The sequence below is a fragment of the Nomascus leucogenys genome, chromosome 3, assembly GCF_006542625.1.
Source record: "Nomascus leucogenys isolate Asia chromosome 3, Asia_NLE_v1, whole genome shotgun sequence".
Taxonomy (NCBI): Eukaryota; Metazoa; Chordata; class Mammalia; order Primates; family Hylobatidae; genus Nomascus; species Nomascus leucogenys.
In genome coordinates this window covers 115,660,260-115,685,670 of record NC_044383.1, presented here as the reverse complement: position 1 = coordinate 115,685,670, position 25,411 = coordinate 115,660,260, and the positions used below count along the sequence as shown (strand labels likewise).

The 25,411-nt window shown below is 36.5% G+C and overlaps 1 protein-coding gene across 1 annotated transcript in view; it reads right to left on the bottom strand.

Moving 5' to 3' along the window:
* Positions 1–25,411, bottom strand: part of LAMA2 (laminin subunit alpha 2) — a 630,974-nt gene that overhangs the window by 19,572 nt on the left and 585,991 nt on the right. The window contains exons 52-58 of the mRNA XM_030809663.1: positions 23,967–24,105; positions 21,924–21,935; positions 18,530–18,650; positions 15,896–16,072; positions 10,740–10,888; positions 5,278–5,454; positions 4,866–5,034 (exon numbers count right to left, since the gene is read on the bottom strand). Coding sequence (XP_030665523.1) covers positions 4,866–5,034; positions 5,278–5,454; positions 10,740–10,888; positions 15,896–16,072; positions 18,530–18,650; positions 21,924–21,935; positions 23,967–24,105 — 944 coding nt within the window. The remainder of the gene's footprint in view (positions 1–4,865; positions 5,035–5,277; positions 5,455–10,739; positions 10,889–15,895; positions 16,073–18,529; positions 18,651–21,923; positions 21,936–23,966; positions 24,106–25,411) is intronic.

Genomic DNA, 25,411 nt, shown 5'->3' with positions numbered 1-25,411 from the left:
GGCATGAGGATCGCCTGAGCCTGGGAGGTTGATGCTGCAGTGAGCCATGATTGCACCACTGCACACCAGCCTGGGCGACAGAGCAAGAAAAAAAAAATAATCTAAATTCTGATACAAAAATGGAAAATGGTGAGAATTGAAAATTATAGAGGACATATTTAATAACCACATCATTACAAGGTATGTATCATTACATATCAAACCAATAAAAGGGTTTGGAATTGCTTAAAAATTGAATACTCACCACATCCCTTTTTTTCCAGCACCTGCCACCCACCCTAAAAATGTGAAAAGTTAAACTAACTAGAATAATTAAGTTAAAGAAACACAGAAGTTAAAGTTAAACTAACAGAATAAATAGAGAAATGGAATGTTACTTTGAGCCAGGCATGGTGCTGGGTGCTTTGCATAAAATGTACAACTTATTCCCTCATAATAGTAATCCTAGAAGGAAGATATTATTATCTTATTTGTCCGTTAATTATTTTACATTTAGAAAGGAAAAGTAACCTGCCAGAATTCATGGAATAAAAGTGGGAGGGCTATGGCAGAAAAAGCAACTCTACCTCTTTTTCTCTGACTAGCAATGATGGTATCGTATTCATCTTTGCACTTAGTAGATGTTTAATAAACATTTGTTATAAAATAAATTGTAAAACTTTTAACTTTTAGTAACCTTTAAAAAGAAGACACCCTTTTCCCCCTACACACACAAAAAGAACATAAGGAATCAAATTAAAACAGAAGATATGTGTGGCTCCATGATCTGAACTCTAAAATATAATACGATTAATAGAGATGGAAAGTTCTAAAAAATCTAATTCTGACCACACAGTCATAACTAATTATAATGTGCAAAAGAAGGGGAAATAGGCCGGGCACAGTGTCTCATGCCTGTAATCCCAGCACTTTGGGAGGCTGAGGTGGGCAGATCACCTGAAGTCGGGAGTTCGAGACCAGCCTGACCAACATGGAAAAATCCCGTCTACTAAAAATACAAAATTAGCCAGGAGTGGTGGTGCATGCCCGTAATCCCAGCTACTCAGGAGGCTGAAGCAGGAGAATCGCTTGAACCCAGGAGGTGGAGGTTGCAGTGAGACGAGATTGTGACATTACACTCCAGCCTGGGCAACAAGAGTGAAACTCCATCTCAAAAAAAAAAAAAAAAAAAAAAAAAAAAAAAAAAAAAAAAAAAAAAAAAGAAGGGGAAATAGCAGTTGGAATTTAGATATCTGGGTTTTAGTGCCAACTATCGCTCATGTATGTAACCCCCGGGCCATGCTGTAAGTTTGAGGGCTTTCTTTCCTCATGTGCAAGTTAAGAGTTGGAATCTTTAGGGTATCTTCTAGCTCTAATGTTCTGTGATTCTTTCTAAACCAACCAGTTTGGCATGCGACTCAACTTTTTGCTTCTGTCTCATCTACTAAGTGGAATGCTCTGTTTTCAGAAAAGTTAAAACATACACTGCTGAGAGGAAATGGAAATCGAAATTAGAACAGAAGGTTATAAAAAAAAAAAAGAACCTTAAATGAGTAAAAATCTCCATTCCCAGATGGGCAAGTATCTTTATTTTGAGAAAAAAGGAAAAAGTGTGATCTCTAAATACCACAGAAAAATGTGCTTGAGAGGCCCTATAAAATGAAGTTTGTGTAAGTACTTAGAAAAGTAAGGTGATCCATGGAGGCTGGCAGGGTTATCCCTAAAAATCCAAATCAGCACAGGCTGAAAGACCTGCCTGGAGGACGTTCTAGTGGTAGATAAAAAGGTCCATGAGGTTCTGCTTGATTGAATATGGTACCCGATTTGGAATTAGTAGCATGATATATCTATGAAAAACATTAAAACATTCTTAGGTGCATTAATAGAAATATGGTAACAATTAAGGGAGGGAGGGGTCACACTGTCTCCTGAGCTGGTGACTTCCTTTTGAGCAGTAGGTGCCATATTATGAAGGGAATATTTCAAATTTAAGAATACTGATAATGGAGGGGATAACAATTAGAAACGAGATAATACAAAGAATACCTAAGCTAGGGAAATGGTTAGCCTAGGGAAGGAGAAGACTTAGCTGTTTTCAAATTCTTGAAGGGATGTTAGACAGAGGACACATAAATGTAATGTGTTTGCCTATAGAAATACAATCATTACATAGAAATTTTAGGGACTCAGTTTTAACTTAATGTAACCAATGGCTTTCTAACAACTTGAGCCTGCCTTGTCATAACACTGGAAAATCTTGTCAATGAAATGTTCAAGCAAAGACTGTAAGTATCATACAAAAGGAACCCATGCATTAAGATGGTGATTGGACCAGATGATCTTTAGGGCTCTTGCCAATTTTAGTTTATAATTTTAAGTTAGTCACTTAGAAATTAGGCTCTGTTTTCTCCTAGAAACATTTTTATAAGTGGACATTAGGATCCAAGGTCAAAAAAGTTTATTCAGCTCATGATGTTTTCTAATTCTTCAACTGAAAACGCATTTATGTGTCTGAGAAACACATGATTTTCAGGTATATAATGGTGAAGAGGAGGATCATTAACCTTACCTTTGCTAAGCAAAGATCTAGCCTGTGGCTGAATTATGAAAGAGCTGAGGAAACATTCTGAAATCCATGTGGCAGGTCTCAGGAATGCTTTAGGACGAAATCAACTCCTGGAACTAACCCCCACATGACTGACAGCTTTCCACTTGCTAGTTGTGTGATCTTAGGTATTTTCCTTTGTGAAATATAATACTTCCGGCAATATAAATAAATGTAAATAAAACAATTAATAGGGTGGGGATCAAATGGAATAACAGATATGAAATGCCTGGCAGAGTACTGGACACATAGTAGTTATTCACCAAATGCAGGGATTCCTCAGAGTGTCTATGTGGATATGCTTTTTCCAGTTTTCAAATAACTTCCACATACATTATCCCATTTGATTTTTCATAATGACTCTATGCTGTAGGCAAGATAGATGAAATATCCCTATTTCACAAAGGATGAAAGGATGCTTGGAGTAAATAACCAGTTTTCTTGAATGATGGTTATTTGGCCTCTCATTGAATAACTATTGGTTGAGCACATTGCTCAACCAATTCCATCATGGACACTAAGGAAGAGAATGAGATATTCAAGAGTTTTCAAGATCTGCACTCAAGACAACATTTCCCACCCATTACTGGTATGAAATATAACCACAACACATGAGCTGTAAAGAGTGTAGTGACCGTGACCATCTTTGTTGTGTTGGTGATAAGAATGTAAATTGGCATAGCCTGTGGAAGAAACAATTCAGGTATGTGTATTGAAAACCTTAGACATATTCATCTTTTGGCCTTATGATTTCCTAACTACTTATCTATTTTAAGAATAACTGGAAATAATGAAAAAGTTTGATGCATAGAGGAGCTCATCAGAGTATAGTTTCTAATAGTGAAAAACTGGAAACACTCTCAATAGCCTACCATGGTCCATTAAAAGTAGAATAAATTGGAAAGGCAGAGTGTTCCAGAGATAAGGAGTCAGACTTTGGAGTCTGACTCGCTAGAATAAAATTCTTACTCTGCCTTTTACTAGTGGTGTGAGTGGGTTGGTTGCTTAAGATAGCTAATTCTTATTAATTCGACTAAAAGTAGAAAGACTATATTTTACAGAGCTGTTATGAGAATTACATATAATATTGAATGAAAATTGTTTAGCCCTGGGCTGGTGAAAGTACTCATTATTATCATTACTATATAGTACTTATGCCATTTATTAAACGTTCAGTATATCTGAGTCATTTAACAAACATTATCTTTTAAAACTCTGATACAAAAAGTCTTTGATGTCTGTGCTGTTAATATCCTCATTTGACAAATGAGGTAACAGAAATAGTCTACGGCCAAACCACCCTGAAAGCATCCGATCTTTTCTGATCTCGAAAGCTAAGCAGGGTTAGGCCTGGCTAGTACTTGGATGGGAAACTGAGAAATAGATTGGATAGGTAGCTTTCCCAAATTCACACAGATGGTCGGTTACAGTGCTGGGATTTGAACACCAGAAGTCTGACTTGAGCCCATGCTCTAATCAAGGCTATATGACCTCCAATACTATAAAATACTTGTGTGTCTCTGTGTGTGTATATACTTAACATAAAATCGTATTAGATATACACATTTATATGATGTTTAGATACAGTTTTTATTTATTTATTTATTTTTATTTTTTGGAGATGCAGTCTCGCTCTGTTGCCCAGGCTGGAGTACAGTGGCGTGATCTCGGCTCACTGCAACCTCCGCCTCCTGGGTTCAAGCGATTCTCCTGCCTCAGCCTCCTGAGTAGCTGGGACTACAGGCACACACCACCATGCCAGGCTATTTTTTTTGTATTTTAGTAGAGACGGGGTTTCAATGTGGTTGCCCTCCTGAGCTCAGGCAATGTGCCTGCCTTGGCCTCCCAAAGTGCTAGGATTACAGGCGTGAGCCACCGTGCCTGGCCTAGAAATCATTTTAGTGGTGTATTACTAGTTTCTAAAAACAGGACACCAAATTATATACAAGGTAGGACATCTACTATGCAGATAAAAGGGCCTGAAAACCAACATGGTTGCCTCTGTCATGGTATTATGGAGGTGGCTTTTATTCATGATTCTGGATATTTCTGTGTTTTCCAACATTTCAACTGAAAATGTACTGTTTCGTAAACAAAATTGAAGGAGGAAATATAGGTAAGTCATTCAACGAAGATGTAAGAATAGGTTTTGATAGACAGGTTATATTTCTTTCAATTCTAATATCTGAGTGTACTAGATATCCTGAATAATCTTCCTTCTGAAATGACTCAGAATACTGGGTAAAAATTAGAAAGTAATGGGGATAATATAAACACTTACACGTGTCAGAACTGGGGTGGGCGTAGGAAAGGCTGGGGTGGGAACTGGCTCAGGCTGGGTAACTATTTCAGCTGGAGCTGCTCCATCTTCATCTTCACGGAGTTTCTGATGGGCACAGCGACCAATGTCAGCGTTTTTGAAGGATACAGGCCTTGCAAAGTCCATGGGGCTAATAGAATGTAATAAAATAAGATTTTTTTACTTTCATTTTTTTGCCTCCTTCCAATTAAGCCCGATCCCTGCATGCCTTTTTAAGTCCATTAGTGTGCTTTTCTCAGTCTGAATTGAAGATCCTCACTGTTTCCCTCCTCCCCTGCATAGCTGTAGACAATGTAGATGCATTGGGACCCCGATACCAAGAAATAAAAATAAAAATAAAAAATCAATAGTAGTAATGAGGAGATCCACTTACACAGAGTTAATAACAAGATTCCAGACACAGCCTTCAAAAGGAGGAATATTTCTGAGTGGGGAAGGTTGAAATTCAGGTGGAGCACCCCCAACGAAAAGCTTTTTAACTTCAATAGGCTGTTCAACTGTCAGGTTTTGCATATATCTTCTGTTTTCATCAACTTGAACTGTAAAGATGCTGATAAAATATTAAAAATAATCAAGTATAAATCGCATCTCATTCAATACAGTTGGAAATCAAATTCTTTCCTACCAGCCTTCACCCCTCTCAACCATAGCTTTTAAGGGAGCCAAAATCGGATGGTTAGGAATTCTACACTAAGCAAACGCTGTTCTCAGGATCTCATCCCATGACTCCCTCGTTCACTCTTCCTGAAAGTTTACTGAAACCAGGTCGTGATGCGCTGCAACATTAGCCTCTGGTGGAGCTGACAACAGCGCTGTGCAGCCCAAAGCATGAGCCTGTGAGAACTGAGGCTTCTGTAGTGTGCAGTAATGTCTAATTGTATAAGGATCGGTGGGTTTAGCATAGCATGGGGTCTTTCTTGGGTTGTGCTGGCTATTATCTTCTTGCTAGGGGACAAACCATGCTCCTGAGAGCTTAGATTGCAGGAATCAACAGCAAATACTTAAAGCACATTTTATAAAGAATGTAGCTGATGGCTTTTGAATAGAAGAGGCAGGCAAGAACACCCTGCTAATTGTTGCTTGCAATGATTTTTCTTAGTGGCTGTTTCATTAATTTCCCTAATTTGCTTGTGAGAGATAACTCACACATTGCTAATTGAGAACCTCATGCTACTTATTTACAACAATCCTTGGATCCCTGGGCCAAGAATCAGAAGGAGACAAAGAGTTCTGATGAAAATGACCAAAGACATTTTCTCTCTTGTTCCGGAAGCAAGTTTTGAGTTTCGGTCTTAACAGTCATCATGGTGCTATTAGTCATAAGCATTAGTCACTAGCCCGAGGATCATGAATGGATTACTGAAAACTTACTTCATATCTGGAGAGAAAACCAAAGTACTTGGGTGGAAACCTCAGTCCTAAAGTGCCCTCTTACTTGATTTTATAAAGAAGAAAAACCACATGTAGAACTGGAAAAAACAATAAGCCAGGGTAAAGATGCTCTGAATTGGCACTTTACAAGTAAGAGAATTCAAAAGTAAGAGAAATGGACAAAAAATGGATTTCGCTGTGGCTCAAAATGTCACTGTTAAGGGGGTGAAGAAGGGACTGGTAAAATTTAGTTTCAAAGAGAAAATAGGGGGAAATGACATACTTTTGAGGTTTCTTTCTTTACCAAACTATGGAAAAATGTGTTGGCAAAACCCAGGAGGTTCAGCTTCCTTGCTAAGAGTGTCGGTGGTTTTCTGAGACGAGAATTTCAGAAAACCACTCACTTCCGGGTATGTGTGACTCACTGAGAAGCCCCTCCCCTACACTCTTTTTCCCCTTTAGCTGAAAGCAGCCTCTTAGCAACATGATATCACAGGGCTCCTAAGGGTTTTAATGAGGGATATAAGCCTCTATTAAAGATTGTCCAAGGAGAGTAAATCTCTGTTCTTGATTAGAATTTTAAAAAGCTAGAGGCCTTCCTCTTTCTGGTGTAGCCTCTCTCTGTAGTCTGGTTCTGCCACAAGGACCATCATACTAACCCCCCCCTTTTTTTTTAAACCAATTCACAGGGTGGTGATGGAGAATGAGTGTGGGCTTTCAGGAGGAACATACTGGAATTAAGTACTAGTGTGGAAGCTTACTAGCTGTGTGACCTTGGGCAAGTTATTTAATCATGCTCAGGTCCATTTCATTCATTTATAAGATGGAGATAAAAATACCTACTTCAAACAGCAGAAAATATTAATTAAGGGATTGCCCTGAGGCTGTATTACTTAATAAGGGCATTGCTAGAAAACTATAGCTAAATCCTGCTCCTATTTTACCTTTTAGGAACATCAAATCTAGATCATTTATTTAGTTTTTATTGAGAAGGACATTGCCAATATGCCCATGATGATTCTGGTGTGTTTTCCATTTTTAGAAAGTATTTATTTAACAGCTTTTTACTGAGGCCTACTATATGCAAAAAGGTACATTAAACTTTGTATTACTTTAGTATTGTAATAGGTCAGCTTTTTTTTTTTTTTTTTACAGTTTCAATGGCTGATTCTTAGAGTTTCATAATTACTTGATTACTTATACCCTATTTCTTATTTGTTTGGACTGTGGGTTTAAGATTTTTTTTAAAACCATATCAATTGGATTGCATACGTGGAAGAAGATATTAAGAGAAGTGTCCAAACGTTTGTAATTTACATAATAAATAAAATCTAATCTTTTTTCTGTTTGAACATACTTTGGATGTTAAGAAAGAAAATATTTAGGTTTCAGTGTTAAAATCTTTATCTCATTCTGGAAACCCCAAATGACTCCTAAAATATCTCACCCTACTTCCTGACCTTTAGCCTATTTCTGTACCTGTGTGAAGAAAGCTTTCCCAGATGAAAAACTCAGTTCAGTTGCTTGTTCTGTTTGCTTAAGTAACTACTTCAGGCTCTTAGGATTTGATGTTTTTGTCCAGTAAGAACCGCTGGCCACCAAGGCGGACGCCAGGAGAAGGATCAGAGGACAAAGCAGATATAGGAGGCAGAGGTCACTGGAGTGCCAAGAAATTAGATACCAAAGTGACTGAAGGGAGATTTTTCCAGACGAAGGGGTGGAAGGGAGAGAGAATGAGGAAAGAGAGAATGAGGAGGAGAATGAGGAAAGAGACAGAAAGAGTAAAGAGAAGCAGAGGACAAGGGAGAAGGAGCTTCTTGAGAAGCTTGGCCCCCAATTTGGTAAAAATCCAATTATTTTGTGAGGTGGTATTAAAGCTATCATTTTGTCTAGGATTTTAGGCAAAGAAATGATGATTGACATGCATCATCTGAAAAGTGTTGGGATAATGCAAATATCTCCAAATTAATAATCATACATCATAATCAACATTTAGTAATGTAAACCTTTATGGTCACACAAAAACGCAAGAATAATCTATTGGCTGTGCATAGATGGAGGTATTTAAGTCAAATATATCTCATTTAATACCTGGTCCTGTTATTTGTAGTATATGATTTTGGGCAAGTTAGTTAATATTTTCTCATCTGTGATGAAAGGATGTTACTACAGATCTCACATACATTCAGAACAATTAAAACAAATCATCTTTGTCTAGTATGTGACACAAATCATGCCATAGAATAGGCATATAAAGCATTAGCAATTTTTTCTGGGTGAAGTTCTCATGGTCACTTGCGATCTCTGGTTAATCAGTTTAATGTGGCACTTGCTTATAGAGTAGATTGCATTTTAACCTTAGAGTGCCGAATGAGCCATTATGGTAGCAAATGTATTCTTGTGTTGGCACAGAGTTCAGTGACTACACACTAATATGTCTAATATATTATCCTGTAATTAACAATGAATGGCAAAACTGTTTGTTTATATGGCCAATTAACTAAATGACTAGTTTCCAGTGATGTACTATATACTGAGCTTAATCAAATAAAGGTTAGATTGATGGTCAACAGCTGTGAAGTTGGCATAATAAAAGGCCCTTCTTGAAGAAGCACCTGTTAAAAGGACATAGTGGTACAACAGTGTAATGCATTTGGGAATTCCAGAATTCTTTCTCAACAAAATAACACATTTTGAGTGATTTTGGTCTACTAATTTCTCAAATCTGCAGTTACTTATTGAAGTACCTTAAAGTTTAAATGTTTTTGTTTTGTTTTGTTTTTTCCGAGATGGAGTCTTGCTCTGTTGCCCAGGCTGGAGTGCAGTGGTGCGATCTCGGCTCACTGAAACCTCTGTACCCCTGGTTTAAGCAATTCTCCTGCCTCAGCCTCCAGAGTAGCTGTGATTACAGGCGCCCACCACCATGTCTGGCTAATGTTTTTGTATTTTTAGTAGAGACGGGGTTTCACCATGTTGGCCAGGCTGGTCTCGAACTCCTGACCTCATGATCCACCTGCCTTGGCCTCCCAAAGTGCTGGGATTACAGGCATGAGCCACCACGCCCGGCTAAAGTTTAAATCTTTTAAAAAGTCCTTTCCACAATGAAAAGAATTAAAGTTTGTGAAAGGGCCTAACATCTAATCTAGAAGACATGTGAAACCAGGATTCTAAAGCGTTCTAAGATTCAAATGAGAACATTCAGTTTGCATTTCTCCTCAGAGAACATGACTACAATATCTGGCTATTAGATTAGTAAAAGTTCTCAGTTTGTCCAAATACTGATCCCTCATTTGTCTCAATCATGGTTTCTAAACATCTCAGTAGCCATTCTGCATGAGTGCTTTGTATCAATTCATCCTACAGCCTAATCCTCTACATAATAATAATAATAATAATAATAACTGAGGAAAGCTTTGTTATTTACTTAGAAGTTAAGAAATCTTTGTTACTTATCTAAATGTTTTCCACAAGAGGATAATTAGTAAATGTAGGTCTTTCACTGCAGGATAGTATCGGCTTGGCTGAACTACTGCTACATATTCATACTCGTTGCATTTAAAAGTATCCTCTGTGTTTTGAGGCCTCAGCAAATTGGATTTCCAGTTCTTTTCTATGTCTTCAGTCTGATAAATGGATTGCTGGCTTGGAGGTCTGAACCCCTGAAGTCTCTGGGCTTCTGTTTCCTTTTTCTCTAATTGTCCTTCTAAACTAATTATCTCTCTGAGTTGTCATACAATATTTTGATGAAAAATACAGATGACTTTCCTAATAAAGTAAGTATAAAGTATTGCAGCATTCTAAAGAAAGTCATGAGTAAAGCCAATTCCCTGGCCCAGGGCTGGGGGCAAGCGCTCTGGTAGATTTGTACAAAGGTGGCCAGTCTCAGGGCAGCAGTCATTTTCCTCCCCTCCCTTGATTCTGTTCCCTCAGAAAGCCACTCTGCAGGGACCCTGCAAACCTTGGGAAGGGGGACAGGGACAAGATATGCACTTAATAGGCTCAGTAGGTCCTGCAGCTGCTGCCACACTCTGTATCTGTGACAGCTAAGCAGCTGCCATAACTGCTTTGGAACCTGAATGAGATAGAAACCGCCAAAGCCTGCTGGCTCCAGTGGAGCTGATTTGTGTGTTTCGCTGTGTGCGTACCTTATTTGAGGAGGTAATATTTGAGAGGGGCAGAGGGAGGGATTTTTCTTACTTATAGCTTCAGAAAATGCATTTGGTTTTTCCAAAGGTGGAGATAACTGCGCGAATAAAAATGTTAAGGGTAGAACGCCTAAGGGCTGAGGCAAATGAGGTTCCCGAAGTATGAAAAGTAAAGAAGAGGGAATTAAGCTACGGTATCCTTTTGCAATGCATAGTAGGTCCACACACACAGAGGTTCAGGCAGATACTGATGGATACCGATGCTAGCAAAGGAAGTTCACCTGAGTTACAATAATAAATATTTTAGTGCTATTGTTACCCTCTAGTTCGCTCTACATGAACGGAATGTTCTCTTCCATCATGAAACAGATTCGGCTCTGGTCTGACGACAATTTTCCTCATTGTTCGTGCCCCTGTGGAGAGATGCACTTCCAGACGGCCCCTGTTGAGGAGTATTGCATAATAGGCCTGCAACAGCAAGTGGTTATTGAAAATTAAACAGAAGTCTCATTTATGGCTTAGCTTTAGAGATTCCCTGGCAGAACCACAGGTTCGTCTGCTCTGAGATCTTACCTGAGAAATTAAGACTTTATTTTCTCAAACGGTTTTGAAAACAGCTGGAAATATCTTTCTAATCATTTACCATTTTTGCTTGTGAGATGATCTGGAAAGTGGATATATTAATATAGCAGTTCTCTGCAAAGCAGATTTGTGATGCTGAAAGTAACAGCTGTGCTTGCGTTGGTCCTCTAACTTATAAAACCCATCAGGAGACAAAGGGTGTCAACAAAATCCCTCTCTCTTATATTCACAAGTGGACAGCTAGCTTCTGAGAATCAGGCCTGACTCTCAACCGTGTGGCATTCTGAGTATTTAGACTTCAATTTGTTCTCTGAGCTGGTGGAATAGATTGCTATCACAAACATGTAACCTGCCTCCCACATTTAGAAAGAAGGGGGATAATTTTTCATCCACAAACATGCCTGCTTTCTTCTTGCTACTGTTACTATAGCAACCAGTGTGGTTTTGATATCCCATCATGAACCCCAGGGAGCCTGAATGCAGTCCTTGTCCCTAGAGCTGATGCCACGTGCTCTCCCTTTCTTGTGGAGTATGGGGGCACCTGCCACACAGTGATGGCTCAGATCTCCATGAGTCATCTATGGTGGTAGAGACAGTTTCCATCAAACATTATCATGTTCCAATAATTTACTAAATCATGTATGTAGTTACGTGTCCACCACAAAACATTTTGAGGATCTGGATAAGTGCTCACCATCTGTCAAAGGGAAATCACAAACTACTCACTCAATTAAAAATTCCTTAGCCCATGGATGGTTTGACATATCAAACCCATTTAGCAGAAAGGAATCACAAATAACTCTATGGGTATCAAAACTGTTAGCTTTGAAATATAAAACTTGTCAATTTAACCAGCACTGAATCTAAATCTAATTATGTCTAACAGACTTACACTATTTAACATTGGTTCCTCCTTCAGATAGCATATACTATGACATTTTATAAATTAGATATGAGTTATTAAAATGTTAAAACATTAAAATGTCATTTTAACTTACTTTATACTATACTACTTAGTGTTTTCTTATTGTAATTGTTTTAATAGGAATCTGTTTTATTTTAAGCACTATCCTGAAAGCTGGTGATTCACATTTGTTTCTTTTGTCTTGAAGAGGAGAAATTTGGAGCCAGTAGGTAGCGTTTAAATATCTGGCAATGATGAAGGAATCAAGTGTCCTTTCGTGGAAATCTATTTCAGGATATTTGATCTGGTATTCTTATTATAACTAGCTTATCATTTGCAATATGAGAAAAAAGTTTATTTTTCAAGATAAACAAAAAAATTTACGAGGGCATTTGTATTTTATATTTATTTAGTGCTTAACATGTGTAGTAAGAAATGAAATAACACTTTTCTCCCTCTACTCTTCAAAAATATTTTTATGATGACTATTTGATATATTCTTCACAGTATGAGTGATATACATGTAAACAATGAAGCTGCGTTAACACTGTACAATAAAATGAATACCTGTAAATCTACCACCAAATTTCAGAAACAATACCATTGCATCTCTTATGAGTTTCTTTCTAATACCATCTCCTTGCTTCTCCATCTCAGAGGTAACCACAAATGTGGATTTTATGTTTATCGTTACCTCACTTTTAAAAAATATTTTTGAAATTCACATGTGTCTGTAAACAATATGTTGTTTAGTGCTACTTGTATGAGAAATCTACAAAAATGGTGCCATATAGCACATTTTTCATTTTTATTTATTTTCTATTTATTATGTTGTTATATTTAGTTATAATTTATTCCTTTTTCTTATTGCTTGATATCCCATTATGCAAAAGTGCCACAGTTTGCCTCTCTGTTCTCCAGCTGATGAACATTTGGGTTGTTTCTAGTTTCTCTGCTATTATAAAGAATACTTCTATAAACATTCTTGTACATGTCTTATTATGCACATGTGCAAAAATCTGGGTCTGTACCCAGGAGTGGAATTGCTGGCTTTTAGAGAGTATGCACATGTTCAACTGTAGAAGATAGTGCCAAATTGTTTTCCAAAGTGGCTTTAGAAATTTACTTTTTCTACCAGCAGTGATCAAGGGCACTCTTTGATTCACATCTTTCCAATAATGTTCTTTCTAATACTATAGCAACCAGTATGGTTTTGACATCCCATTATAAACTGCAGTGAGCTTTTCCCCTTTTGGGGACAAGGACTGTATTCCCTGTAGATTATACATACTGTACATTTTCAAACTGAGGCTTGTGTTTTGTGTTGTTTGATGACCAAAAAGTTTAATTTTAATGCAGTTCCACTTATAATCTTGCTTTGTTCAATCAAGTCTTCTTTTCCCAAAGGTCAAAAGTTAATCCTGGTATATTTTCTTCTAAGAATTTTAAAGATTTTTATCCTTCCATATTTAAGACGTTAATTTATTGTGAATTTATTTTTTGGTTTGATATGAAAAAGAAATTTAGTTTCATCTTTTCCATATGAATAACCAATTGCCCTGAAATCATTCACTGAACAGTTCACTGTTTTTCTTTTTAATGAAATGCAATGCCACTTATTGTCAAATGTTGTTTCCATCTATGCTTGTGTATTTTCAGGGTTCTCAATTCTTTTCTGTTTGCACAGTTATACATGAATTAACATGATGGTTCCACAATACAAAACTTTACCTTCTAATGTGCTGATATCTGGTGGAACAGCCCCAACTATGCTATTCTTCTATTCTAGGAATTTCATCTTTGATATAAATTTTAGAATAAGCTGTCATGATTCATAGAAAAATAAGGTGATATTTTTATTATAATTGAATCTACATATCATTTTGGGGAGAAATGACATTTTTAATATTGAGTCTTTAATATCTTCATTAACATGTTGACTATACCAATTTATTGACTATAATCATTGAGAAATACTTTGGTATCATTCAATGAAATTTCATAATTTTCTCCATATGGGCTTTATGTCTATTTTGTTATAATAACTCTTAAATTATATATTTGTTCTTGTTCTTGTGCTATATTTACTTGTTCTTTTCTTACTATGCTAGCTAAGATCAGTGCAGTTAAAATAGTCATCTGTTTCTTGGGCTTGATTTTATAGCAAATGTTTATAATGTCTTTTTTTTAAATCAGGAATACTTGTTATAGTTTTTTTTTTTTATAGATGGTTAAGGAAGTTCCTTCCTCTTAGTTTACTTAAGTATTTTTTTAAAATCATGAATGACTGTTAAATTTTACCAAATGTTTTTACTATCTATTGACAGATTATATTATTTTTCGATTTTCTTTTTTTTTCTCTTCGAGTCGGAGTCTCGCATTGTCACGCAGGCTGGAGTGCAATGGCACAATCTTGGCTCACTGCAACCTCGGCCTCCCAGGTTCAAGCAATTCTCCTGCCTCAGCCTCCCAAGTAGCTGGGATTACAGGCGCCTGCCACCATGCCCGGCTAATTTTTTGTATTTTTAGAATACAAATTAGACAAGGTTTCACTATGTTGGCCAGGTTGGTCTCGAAATCCTGACCTTGTGATCTACCCACCTCGGCCTCCCAAAATGCTGGGATTACAGGCGTGAGCCACTGTGCCTGGCCAATATTTTGATTTTCTAATATTAAACCACTTCTGCATTCCTGAAATAATCCAAGTTACTCGTGGTTATACATCTTTGGGTTCTATTTGTAAATATTTTGTGTGGGCTTTGTATTTTTTAGAAAAATAAATAAGATTTGTTACATAATATGATTGAACACTAAATGTTACATACTAAAATTGATTTTTAAAACGTAATCACAAATAACATGATCTGGTTTACAAGGGTATGTGCGTACTTAAGGATATATTTGTAGAGCATTGTGTTCTTTTGGTCAAGGCAGACAAAATAATTCCTATGAACCCTTTCACTGAGAAAAACTAGATTAAATGGAAAATTACATTTTAAAAAATGTGGTTGAAGATATTAAAGAATACCAAGGCAATAAGAGGTATGATGCTTAAATCTGGGCAGTTGAGGGATTGCTTTTAACAGAATCAAACGGACAGGGGATATAAATACTAAAGTTTATGTCCTTGCAAAATTGATACTCTTTTTAAAAAAAATTTTTGAGACAGAGTCTCACTCTGTCATCCAGGCTAGAGTGTGGTGGCGTGAACAGCTGAATAGCAGTCCTGAATAGCTGGGACCACAGTCGTGCGCCGCCATGCCCAGTTAATTTTTAAAAATTTTTTGTAGAGACAGGGTCTTATCATGCTGCCCAGCCTAGTTTCAAACTCCTGGGCTCAAGCGATCCTCCTGCTTCGACCTGCCAAAGTGCTGGGATTACAGACATGGGCCACTACACCCGGCTGGTTGATATTCTTTAGGCTTTAACATCCTTGAATGCTATTGGGATACAGTTGTCCCTGTCTGTGTTGGTTGTGTTCTACTTGCTTTCTCCCAGATCCATTTTCTGTCCTTCTTTGTGTCCAGAGAGCATGGGACGAGTCAGGCCCAACAGACTATTACTTCAGCTCGTGCAACTGGGAAAATGATCTTAGAGGAATTTACATTTAAATTTAAGGGACCGAAGCTGACTGTCTACAGATTTGGTAAGGAGTCGGACTTGGAGACAGTAGAAATTAAGATAATGTGAATATATTTTAAGCTGTCCTCTTTACATATGCATATGTTAAACCCATAGGAAATATAGGTGCAAATATGAGGGTGACTTTGCACCTGCAACTGATCAACAGGAACATCCTAGAGAAGACAATTGTACTGGGGAGATGATGCGAGTGAAATAGGAGGCCAGGATGAAAAAATGGAATGTTCAGTCCTTGCTAGCCAAGATGAGAGCAGAAATAAATGATGCAAAACTAAAAATATAAAAGTAAGTTAACTGCTTTATATAAGCATTAGGGAAAATGCATTATCAGCTAGGTGTGAGGGTACCTGTCCAGTCTGCCTTCGTTTTCTCCTAGGTGGTGCTGGTGTCCCTCCACTTCCCAAAAGAATGATGCCGGACTCATTCTTGGTGCTGAATGACAGGTTGATTTCTGTGCCTACATCAATTGGCACAGGGGAGAGCTCCACAAAACCAGGCTTAGGAAAGCTGACTGTGTAAACATTCTGTGAGTAAAGGAAAAGAAGAGTAGAAACCATTAGAAATGAAAATTTAAATAAGTTCTCCATCTCACTCACCCTCCTCGATGCAATTAATGTGATTATGAAATAGATCATAGTTTTAGAAAGCAGGAAAACCCACAATTACATGGAAAGCTTAAGAGCAGTTGAAGAAATATTATTTCTAGTTATATGATAACTTCAAATCTTCTGAGTAACTTGTGTTAAAATCAGAATTATAGCCTCTACTTTTATTCTAGAGCTTTTGATTTTAAATATAGAAGATTATCACTGTTAGGTACCTTTTTTTTTTTTTTTTTTTGTTTAAACCAAAGATTTAAGCCAAACTGACACACAAGCAGGTACATGTCCAGGGAGATTGTCCCTAAGTTTCCTTTGAAAACACTATAATTAATATCTCTTGAATAAACTCTATCACTTAATTGTTTATGTTTTACAGATGGGTATGACCATTATCTGTGTCTGCATTTTTCCCCAGTGATAAGACCAAACCTTAAAAATAAATAAACCGAACACCGCATAGTCCAGGTTTTTCTCAATATTAAAGTAATACCATTGTCCTTGCTCAGTATAAAATTAAAACAGTTACATTTCAAGTAGAAATGTAAATAAGGTGCAAAAGGGAGAAAATCAGCTCTGCATCTCAATCTCAAGGCTGTGCAGAAGCATATAGCTTTCTATAATTCATTCATTCATTCATTTACTCTTTCACAACCTTGCAATCTTCCTCTCTCCTCCTCCCTATATTTAAAATGAATCTTGATAGACATGTTCATTCCTAATGACTTTTTTTTCTTACATATGTGGAAGATATCACTCTCTCTGTAAGTGTAGATAGTCACTTTTAATGGCAGGAGGACTTTCCACTGTATGAATTTGCTAGTATTTATTTAAGCAAGCCCATGTAGTTAGGAATTTAAAGTGCTTAAAATATTCATTTTTAAAGTGCTAGATTTTGTAGGAGTAAAAGCAAAGAATCCTTTAATGTAGGCTATTTTCCTCCCACAGTGTTTCAAGACCAGTTAAATGACACAAGAGGTGGTAAAATGTATAATCTGTTTTCTATTCCAATTTTCAAATCATGGAGTTTTAGATAGTTCAGATAAAACTACTGTGCAGACTTTTCAATATTTATCCACATCAAATTTCTGCCTCATATTTTAGTTGCAAAATAATTCCTGGTTACTGAAAAGTGCCTTTACAGAATCATAATTTCCATGTGCAGAGGCTATTCATTTTCCGGACAGTTTCCATCCTCATGTATGTATCTTTTGAATGTGAATGAGAGTTAGGCTTTGAAGATTAAAATTCTCAGTAAAACTTCCTTTAAGAAGCCAGTATGGGTCCTTACAGTTTTAGTTCTTAATGTATTTTCTCTTTTCTTATTCCCATACTTCTCAGAGTGGGTGTCTATGGCCAATTCCAAATTGGAGCCTGTAGCTATGAACAATGAAGATCCTGAAAGTTCTGTTCCAGTCTTTAAACCTCATCATTCAAGTGGTGGATTTACTTTTTTCTTTACCCACATTTTCCCTTCATTTCCCTAATTCTATTGGAGTGGTTTAAGATAATTTTAATTAGAAGCAGCAGCCAAAATGAATAATTGTATTACAGTAGGGTAATTAAAAATGTATGGGAATGACACATTTAACATTTTTATTTTAAAAACAAGCTCATCACTATTGAGTTTCTATAAAATTCTTGCTAATATTTGCTGTTGACTATTGACTCTTGCTTATCGATATTTTAAGAGAGTAGAGCTATGGCCGGGGTCTTTCTCACATATGGGTCGGTGTCAACTGAAGAAACTGCAAAATAGTTAAATGAAAATAGGGGAATGCTAGGATGCTTTAGCATCAAAGAAGAGTTACTGAGGATATCAGCTAACAAAGGACTTTGCAGGCATGTCAAACACAAGTCTTTGCAGAGTTGATTGCCACAGGTCCCAGTCTATGTTATTTCAAAGACAGGGGGGCTAGACTTCAAGGTTGTAGACAACAGACTATGCACTAATGGTTACGGTGTAAATTACTACTTGCTATTTGTGTTAAACTCGAATGGTTCCAGAAAAAATTTAAGGCTGCTAATAAAGCTATATGCAACACATAAAAGTAAAATACATTTAAAATGGATGACAAAAATGAGGAAAAGGGAAAAGTAGTGTTGGAAAAAAAGAGAAAAACAGAAAAGAGATAAGTATTAATGATATGTGCTATGAAGAGCTATACATTTGGGAAATTGGATCACAATTCTAGGACTTCATAATACCGTTTTTTATCATGGTAATTTAGAGAATGCTTTAATCTTGCTTTATCGTTTAAGAGTAGGATCAGTAGAAATGTAAAATATATTAACAAAAGACTGATCCTTGTAGGAGCAGCCACACTAAGTAAGTGAAATCTGATATAAATGTGTTTAGAGAACCATCAAAAACAGACCAACCTCCAGGGAACATCCTTTGGTAACACCAACATAATCGGGACTACTGAGTATATTGTACGGAGTTCTTGAAATTTCAATATCTTTGAGGCAGCCGGAATATTTCTTCAAATTTACTTCTGGCCTATTGAATAGTCAAATGGAAAGCAAAAGCAATATCATTAGGGTGATGGTAGTGTAGTCTCTGACTACTAGAAGGAAGCCTTATGGAGCAGACACATGCAGGCACATGTCTATCAAACTGTGCACACGTGTACCCAGCAAACTCTGGTTTCCATCGTCTACTGGTTGGTCTAAGTGGATGTTAATGTTATCCTGCAGAAGGAGTCTTTTTGTAGTCCTTCTTCTCCCCTTTAACAATAATCTCACCCACAGCATTTAAACAGGAATTAACTGACTTCTTATTAATGCTTCATATGTGTAATGAAATAAGTTTTATTTTTTTCACCAAAGAGAAGATAATTGCGTAGGCAGCATAAACAAACTATATACCAAAAAGTTTTTAAAAACCTTGCTCAAAAGTTAGAAAAAAATCTGAAAATGTTTATTTTGAAAAAGTTTTTTTTATTTGAGGCTTTTTCTTGGGAGATAGCTAAAAAATAAGATAATATTACATATCTCTTTAAGGCTTTTAAGTAAAACAAAGTCTGAGAAACATTCTTTTGGATTATATAGTCTAAAAAACAGATGTTTAAAAATTACGTTTACTGGACGGGTGTAGTGGCTCATTCCTGTAATCCCTGCATTTTGGGAGGCCGAAGAGGGAGGATTGCTTGAGGCCAGGAGTTCAAGACCAGCCTGAGGCAACATAGTGAGACCCTGTCTTTGCCCTCCCCTCCAGAAAAAGTAGCTGGGCGTGTTGGTGTGTGCCTTGAGTCCCAGCTACTTGGAGATGCTGAGGAGAGAGGATCTTTTGAGCCCAGGAGGCCAAGGCTGCAGTGAGTTATGGTTGTGCCACTGCACTCCAGCCTGGGCTACAGAGTGAGATCCCTGTCTCAAAATAAAAAAATGGTTTTTTTTTAACAGATTAGTTTAGTTTATGGATTGACCCCAAAGTCTGTATTCTATATTAGAACAATAACAAAATAAAGCAAGCAAATGCAAAAACCAATACATTTTATATTTTCAATAAAATTGAAAAATGACTTTTATACTCAAACTACACTTGAATGTTTACTTTTGCATACTACTTCATAAAATGGGGCAAGTGTGCCAGCAGATTAGGAAATGAAGTCTTGCCCTTGAGTCCAGATGTTGAAAGTGATCTAAGTTCTCCAAGACTCGGTGTTCTTATATGTGAAATGGGCACGATAATAACAATTATAGTATCTACATAATCAAATTGCAAAGGTTTAATAAATTAAGGAATAGCATTGCACACAGTAAGTGCTCAACAAACAAAGGCTATCAGAATGTCAGTGATGATGATACGTCTTTAATTATAACAGTGCTGTTCCACAGAACTTCCTGTGATGATGGATATTGTCAGTTCTTCGCTGTCCAAATCAGTACTTACTAGCCACATGTGGCTATTAGGACTTGAAATGTAGCTTGTCTCAATGAGAAACTGAATATTTATTGTTATTTAATTTGATTTAATTTACAATTAAATAGCTACTGTGACTTGTGGCTACTATTTTGAATAGTGAAAGTATATAGAAGTGAAAAAGATAATTCTTTATGTGGTGTTAATCAGCATCAGTAAAAACTGTCCAGTCAGCATCAATATACTGTAGTTGATAGGGTGATGATTAATTCTCTCCTCATTGTCCCATGATGCCAAGTTTCTTTTTTTATCTTAATGAAAAACACATGGTATGAGGAAAAACAGGTGGAAAAACAAATTAGACCTTGGCAGTGTATATCAGGTGATTTATTTCATGTCAGATATCTGTCTGTTTCCACCCCCCCCCCCCGCCACTCCTTTCTGGAACTTCTTTATTTTCATTGATAATTTTTCCTTGTTCTCAAGGTTTTCTTTCCGTTCAGTCAGTTGGTTGTTATAAAGAACATGCCCAAATGTAGGGCGAGAATTTCGCTTATATTTTTCTTGCATAATGCAAAGAGAAGGTGAATTTCACTAACAGTGTTCACTTGCTTCCATATTTTCCTTTATGGAAAGACTGACTTACCACCATTTTTTTCAGAGGTCTTGTTAATAAAGTAAATCACTCCTACAAGTTATATAGTTCATTGTTTCATGGAAACACAAAGAACCATTCCAAAATATGATTTAGCAACCTCAGTATTAGGACAATTACAGGGGATAAATAGTCACATAAGGTGACTGGACTCAATGGTAACCACAGTTCCCTGTTTCTTGAGGGTCACCACTCAAAGGCAAAATTACAAACCTACACAGTGCCGTCCCAGAGTTTTATTAACATATATTTCTATGAAAGCCAGCCTTTGCTTTTTAGCCATTTCAGCAAACGTAGCACAACTGGTGGTCTTACAACTGTATCATGATAAAATGCATGGTTTATTTTTCCCTACTTTCATTTCTGTATATTCTATTTCTCTTATTAAAAATCTAGCCTTGGTTTTAAAAATTTCTTGGATCAGTTCGGCTTTATTATCTTCTTTCCAGAAATCTGGCACAGCTGGGCTCTGAAATGCCAAAACACCAGGCTTTAGCTCTAGCCAGAGGACACCAGCCCTGCACATCTCTGAGGTCTGTTCAGCCATTTATGGAGGCCCATTGCTCACAGCTTTTATGCTAATACAAGTAAGAATTAAAATGCTCCTGAGAAGCTAGGAGAACTATCTCACACTTCTTTACTACTAATGCAAATACTTATTTTAAATATAGTATTTCCAGAGATTCCTTCATCTGGCACCATAGCTAGTTTTAAATAAACATGTCAATAGATAAACAGCTTTGACAAGAGGTGCAAAGGCTGTGTAAATGTTTGCATATCTGCAGGCCTGCAAAAAGCAAGAAGGCAGTGGTAAGCATGTGAGAGCACAGTTTGATTCTTCAGCAGACAGCATGGCACTAGGGAGGCCAGGGCCCGGGCTTCAACTCAAGAGACCACTTTACTGTGTTCCCCAGAACTAGACTGTGAACCAGAAATTGACCAGCTGCCTTTTGAGTGTGTGCTGCTGGTCACCAGGGGCACTGTGTGCAGATGGTTGAACAAGTGAGCAGAGCAAATCTCATCACTGTTGGTGAGACAACTCAGATTGCAGCCCAACTGATGGTAGGTAAGCAGCAGAATGTAGGCCAGCAAGGGGCAGCAGGAGAACTCTCACAGAATGCACGGCTTGCTCGTGAAACATACTATGAACAAAGCTGTACTGGTGTTGCCCTGCTTCTGCACGGCTGCTTTATCTAAGAAGCCACATTTACCCAACCCATGCACTCGACGAAGGCATGCATAAATTTAAATTTTACCTTGCTTTCATACTAGGTAACGGGAAAGAGAAAAAAAAACAAAAATAAAAACAATTTACTTATAATTACATTTTCATTTAGTAAAACAATAAACTTTAATCATAAATCTTTAAAAAATCATTTCACAGGGATCTATAAAGGAAAGAAATGCAAAAGCCCCAATAGAACTAAAAATAGACATATGCCCTTGACGGCAGTGAAATTAGAATCAAAATATGACCGTAGCTCACACTATCAACTTGGAAAATTTTTACTTTAAAATATGAATTTAAAGTACTTGTTCTTATCAATCTAATAAATGGGAAAATGTACAATGTCACTGTTCTGTAGTGTTCATGAATGGCTTATAAATATTGCCTCTCAAAGAGCTTGAGCTTAACAATGCATGTGAAAATAATTTATGTTTACCACATCTTTTGCACTTTGTCATACTGAGGACCTGTCTGCAGGCAAAATAACAGGTAACTATGAATGTTTGTTTCCTTTATCAATCACAAATATACCTCTAACGGCTGTTTTGAAATAATGCTCCATACTATGGAAATAGTATACTGTAATTATGCAACGCTGTACCATGAAAGTAAAAACATTTTAGTGATAAAGATTCATTTAACAGATTCAGATTTTAACAGATTTTATAGAATTTAACAGGCACGCCTTTATAGATAATTCCTAAAAATTATTTTATGATAATTAAAATCATCACTAGAATAAATGAAGCTAGATTTGAATACCCTTAGGTTTGGCTGTATTTAATTCACTCAATAATATATGGTTCATGATCTTGTAAAGCAAATCTTAGATTTGAACAACCACTGGATTCCTAGTATTTAGTATGGAGCCTGTCACACAGTAGATACTCAACAAACTTTTGGTGAATGACTGGTAAATGAATTTCTAGGTAATAACTGTGGTACTATTCAAATTTGATTTGTAATGTTTTTCTGACTTGACACTTTAAATTTATTTTTCTAACACAAATACATTACAATGAATGCAGAGCCAATTTATTTGCACCATGAAGCTCATCAGATAATTAGACAGTTGCTTCATCTATGAGTTTAGATATGGGTAGAAGCAATTTCAGCCTGCACACTAGCTGTCATAGAATGAGACTGAACTTTCGCTGCTCATTTAGAAATACGAAAATAACTGACCATCACACTTTTCAGCTATTCTGGGATCTTTCCAAACATAATCTGTCTTTTTGGAGTAGAAACACCTAGACAGAACTTTTATACCCTTTAAAAACTACCAAACCAATTAAAACAAAAAATTAAAAACATGGTAGTCTGTAATAAACTCTTATGGTTTAACCAAAACAATTAATCCCATTCTAATTAGAGTTTAATTAACATTTATTGAGCACCAAGTACCATCCTTATAGACTATCTTATGTTTTATAATGAGCAGTAAATTAACTACATAGCACGTGAGTATTTTCTGACATTTTTTAGTTACTTTATTTTTTGAACTAACTAAATTAGGAAGCAAATGTGTCTCCCCATACTGCTAGCTAAAAAGCATATGTGAAATTAAAAAAAAATGTTGGCATGGGCAGGAGAACAACTAATATAGTTCTTGTATTAGGCATATGGGAAAGCTCCAACACGCCATTATGATGCTAATGCTTAGCAATAAAATAGGTTATACTCATAGCATCCTGGAACACTGACCAATTTTCAGAACACTAAGCAATGTCAGAGTGCCATTATCTCCAGTGAATGTACAAGGAGAACAGCAATTACAAGATCCACATTCAACTCTGGCTTCTACCTTTAATTACTTTCATAATTCTTTTCAGCAGGTGCATATAAAGGAAACAGCAACTCCAATCCATCTCTTCAACAAAGATGTCAAATTAGTCCTTTGGTTTCTAAATCCTGGTGTTGTTCTAACATGCAACATGATGTTTTTGATTAGGCCTTTCTGCAACCAAGGGTTATATGACATTCCTATTGTAATTAAACTTCAGAACTCTAGTGAGCATAGTGGTCATTTAATTAAAACCTAATCCTTAGCTTTACATATAAACTAAATTACCTCAAGTTTCTCAGCGTTGGCAGGCCACCAAAGTATATTTTGTCATCTGCTTTCAAGTCAAGACCGAAGTTGTTTCCAGAAGACAAAGTTGCTATGTTCTCCTCCTGATTAGTATCTATATCTACAATTGATATATTGGCTGTAAAGGAGATAGAAAGTTTAACATTTTATTTGAGCAATATCAACCACATCTATATCATCATTAATACTTCAAGACAAATTTGGTTTAATTCGAGAATTAACATTGACTTTCTCAAGCACTTGCACTATATTTAGCAATTTAATAATTACAGAAATAACATCAATAAAATACATTATTAAACTGTCCCCCAAAGAGCATGAAGATAATAGCTTAAACACCAATGAAGGCAAACCAATGAAGATAAAAGAGATAATTATAAATGGACATCAAAGATCCATTTTATGTAGTTTTCTATAATCTAGATAAGTAGTTAGAAAATAAAGCAAGATTAAAAATGCTAAATAACAAAGATATCTAATTAGGAATCAGATAATTAATTAGAAACATGCCTAATCTATGGTTCTTTCGGTAAGTTTTACCATCCACAGGAACTACTGGGATTTAGACTCATCTGCAAAGTCACTGTTGTAAAATATGATTGTACATGGAAGTGGAAGGGGATGTTATACAAGGAAGTGGTGAGATCCAGGTACACCGTAAATTACATTTTAGACTGGGATGCTAAGTGTTGTGACAGAGGTACAGTCCTCATGCCTTCTTGCTTTTCTTTTGGGTCTCTCAAGGTATTTTTAATGTGATGAAGATAAGAATTCAGAAATAGATAGAAAAAGGAAAGACGAGGCACTTCTCTGTTCAAACTGCATTGTTTAGAAAGCAGACAGGAACTCCTTATCTCATTGATCCCCCTCACTACCCCCCCTTCTCAGGGGTCAAGCTAGGCTTTTTTCTGAATTACATGCTTTTCTACCACATTTCCTTAGATCCAGCCTTTAACTACTTCATATGCATCCTTGATGCATATTGACATCAGTTCCTTAAGATGATAGATTTGGCCTCTAAACCTTTGTCTGATGTAGGACCTGAATTAGCAAGGGTTTGAAAATGGGCATTTGAACCAGTGGGTTATAAGGGAATTTCTAAATGTTTATTCTTTAGGATGCTAGTTTCTTGGATGTTCCTGGCTCAAATAAATATGACAAATACCGGGTTATACAAAGTTAAACATGTATCTTCTTAATTTTATGGCTGCCCAGATCTTTCAGCATGCTAATATACAATGCAATGTTCCTAGAGAAGGACATAGAGCAAAAAGTATTTCCCAAATTTATTTGACCCTGAAATATTATTATTTTCACTCAACCCATCATCTTTCAGAATCAGTGTTCTTTGGAAAACACAGAGAAACATCAAATTCCAAAATTCCCTTGAAGTTTATAGCCCTATCATTTAAAAAAGATGTATC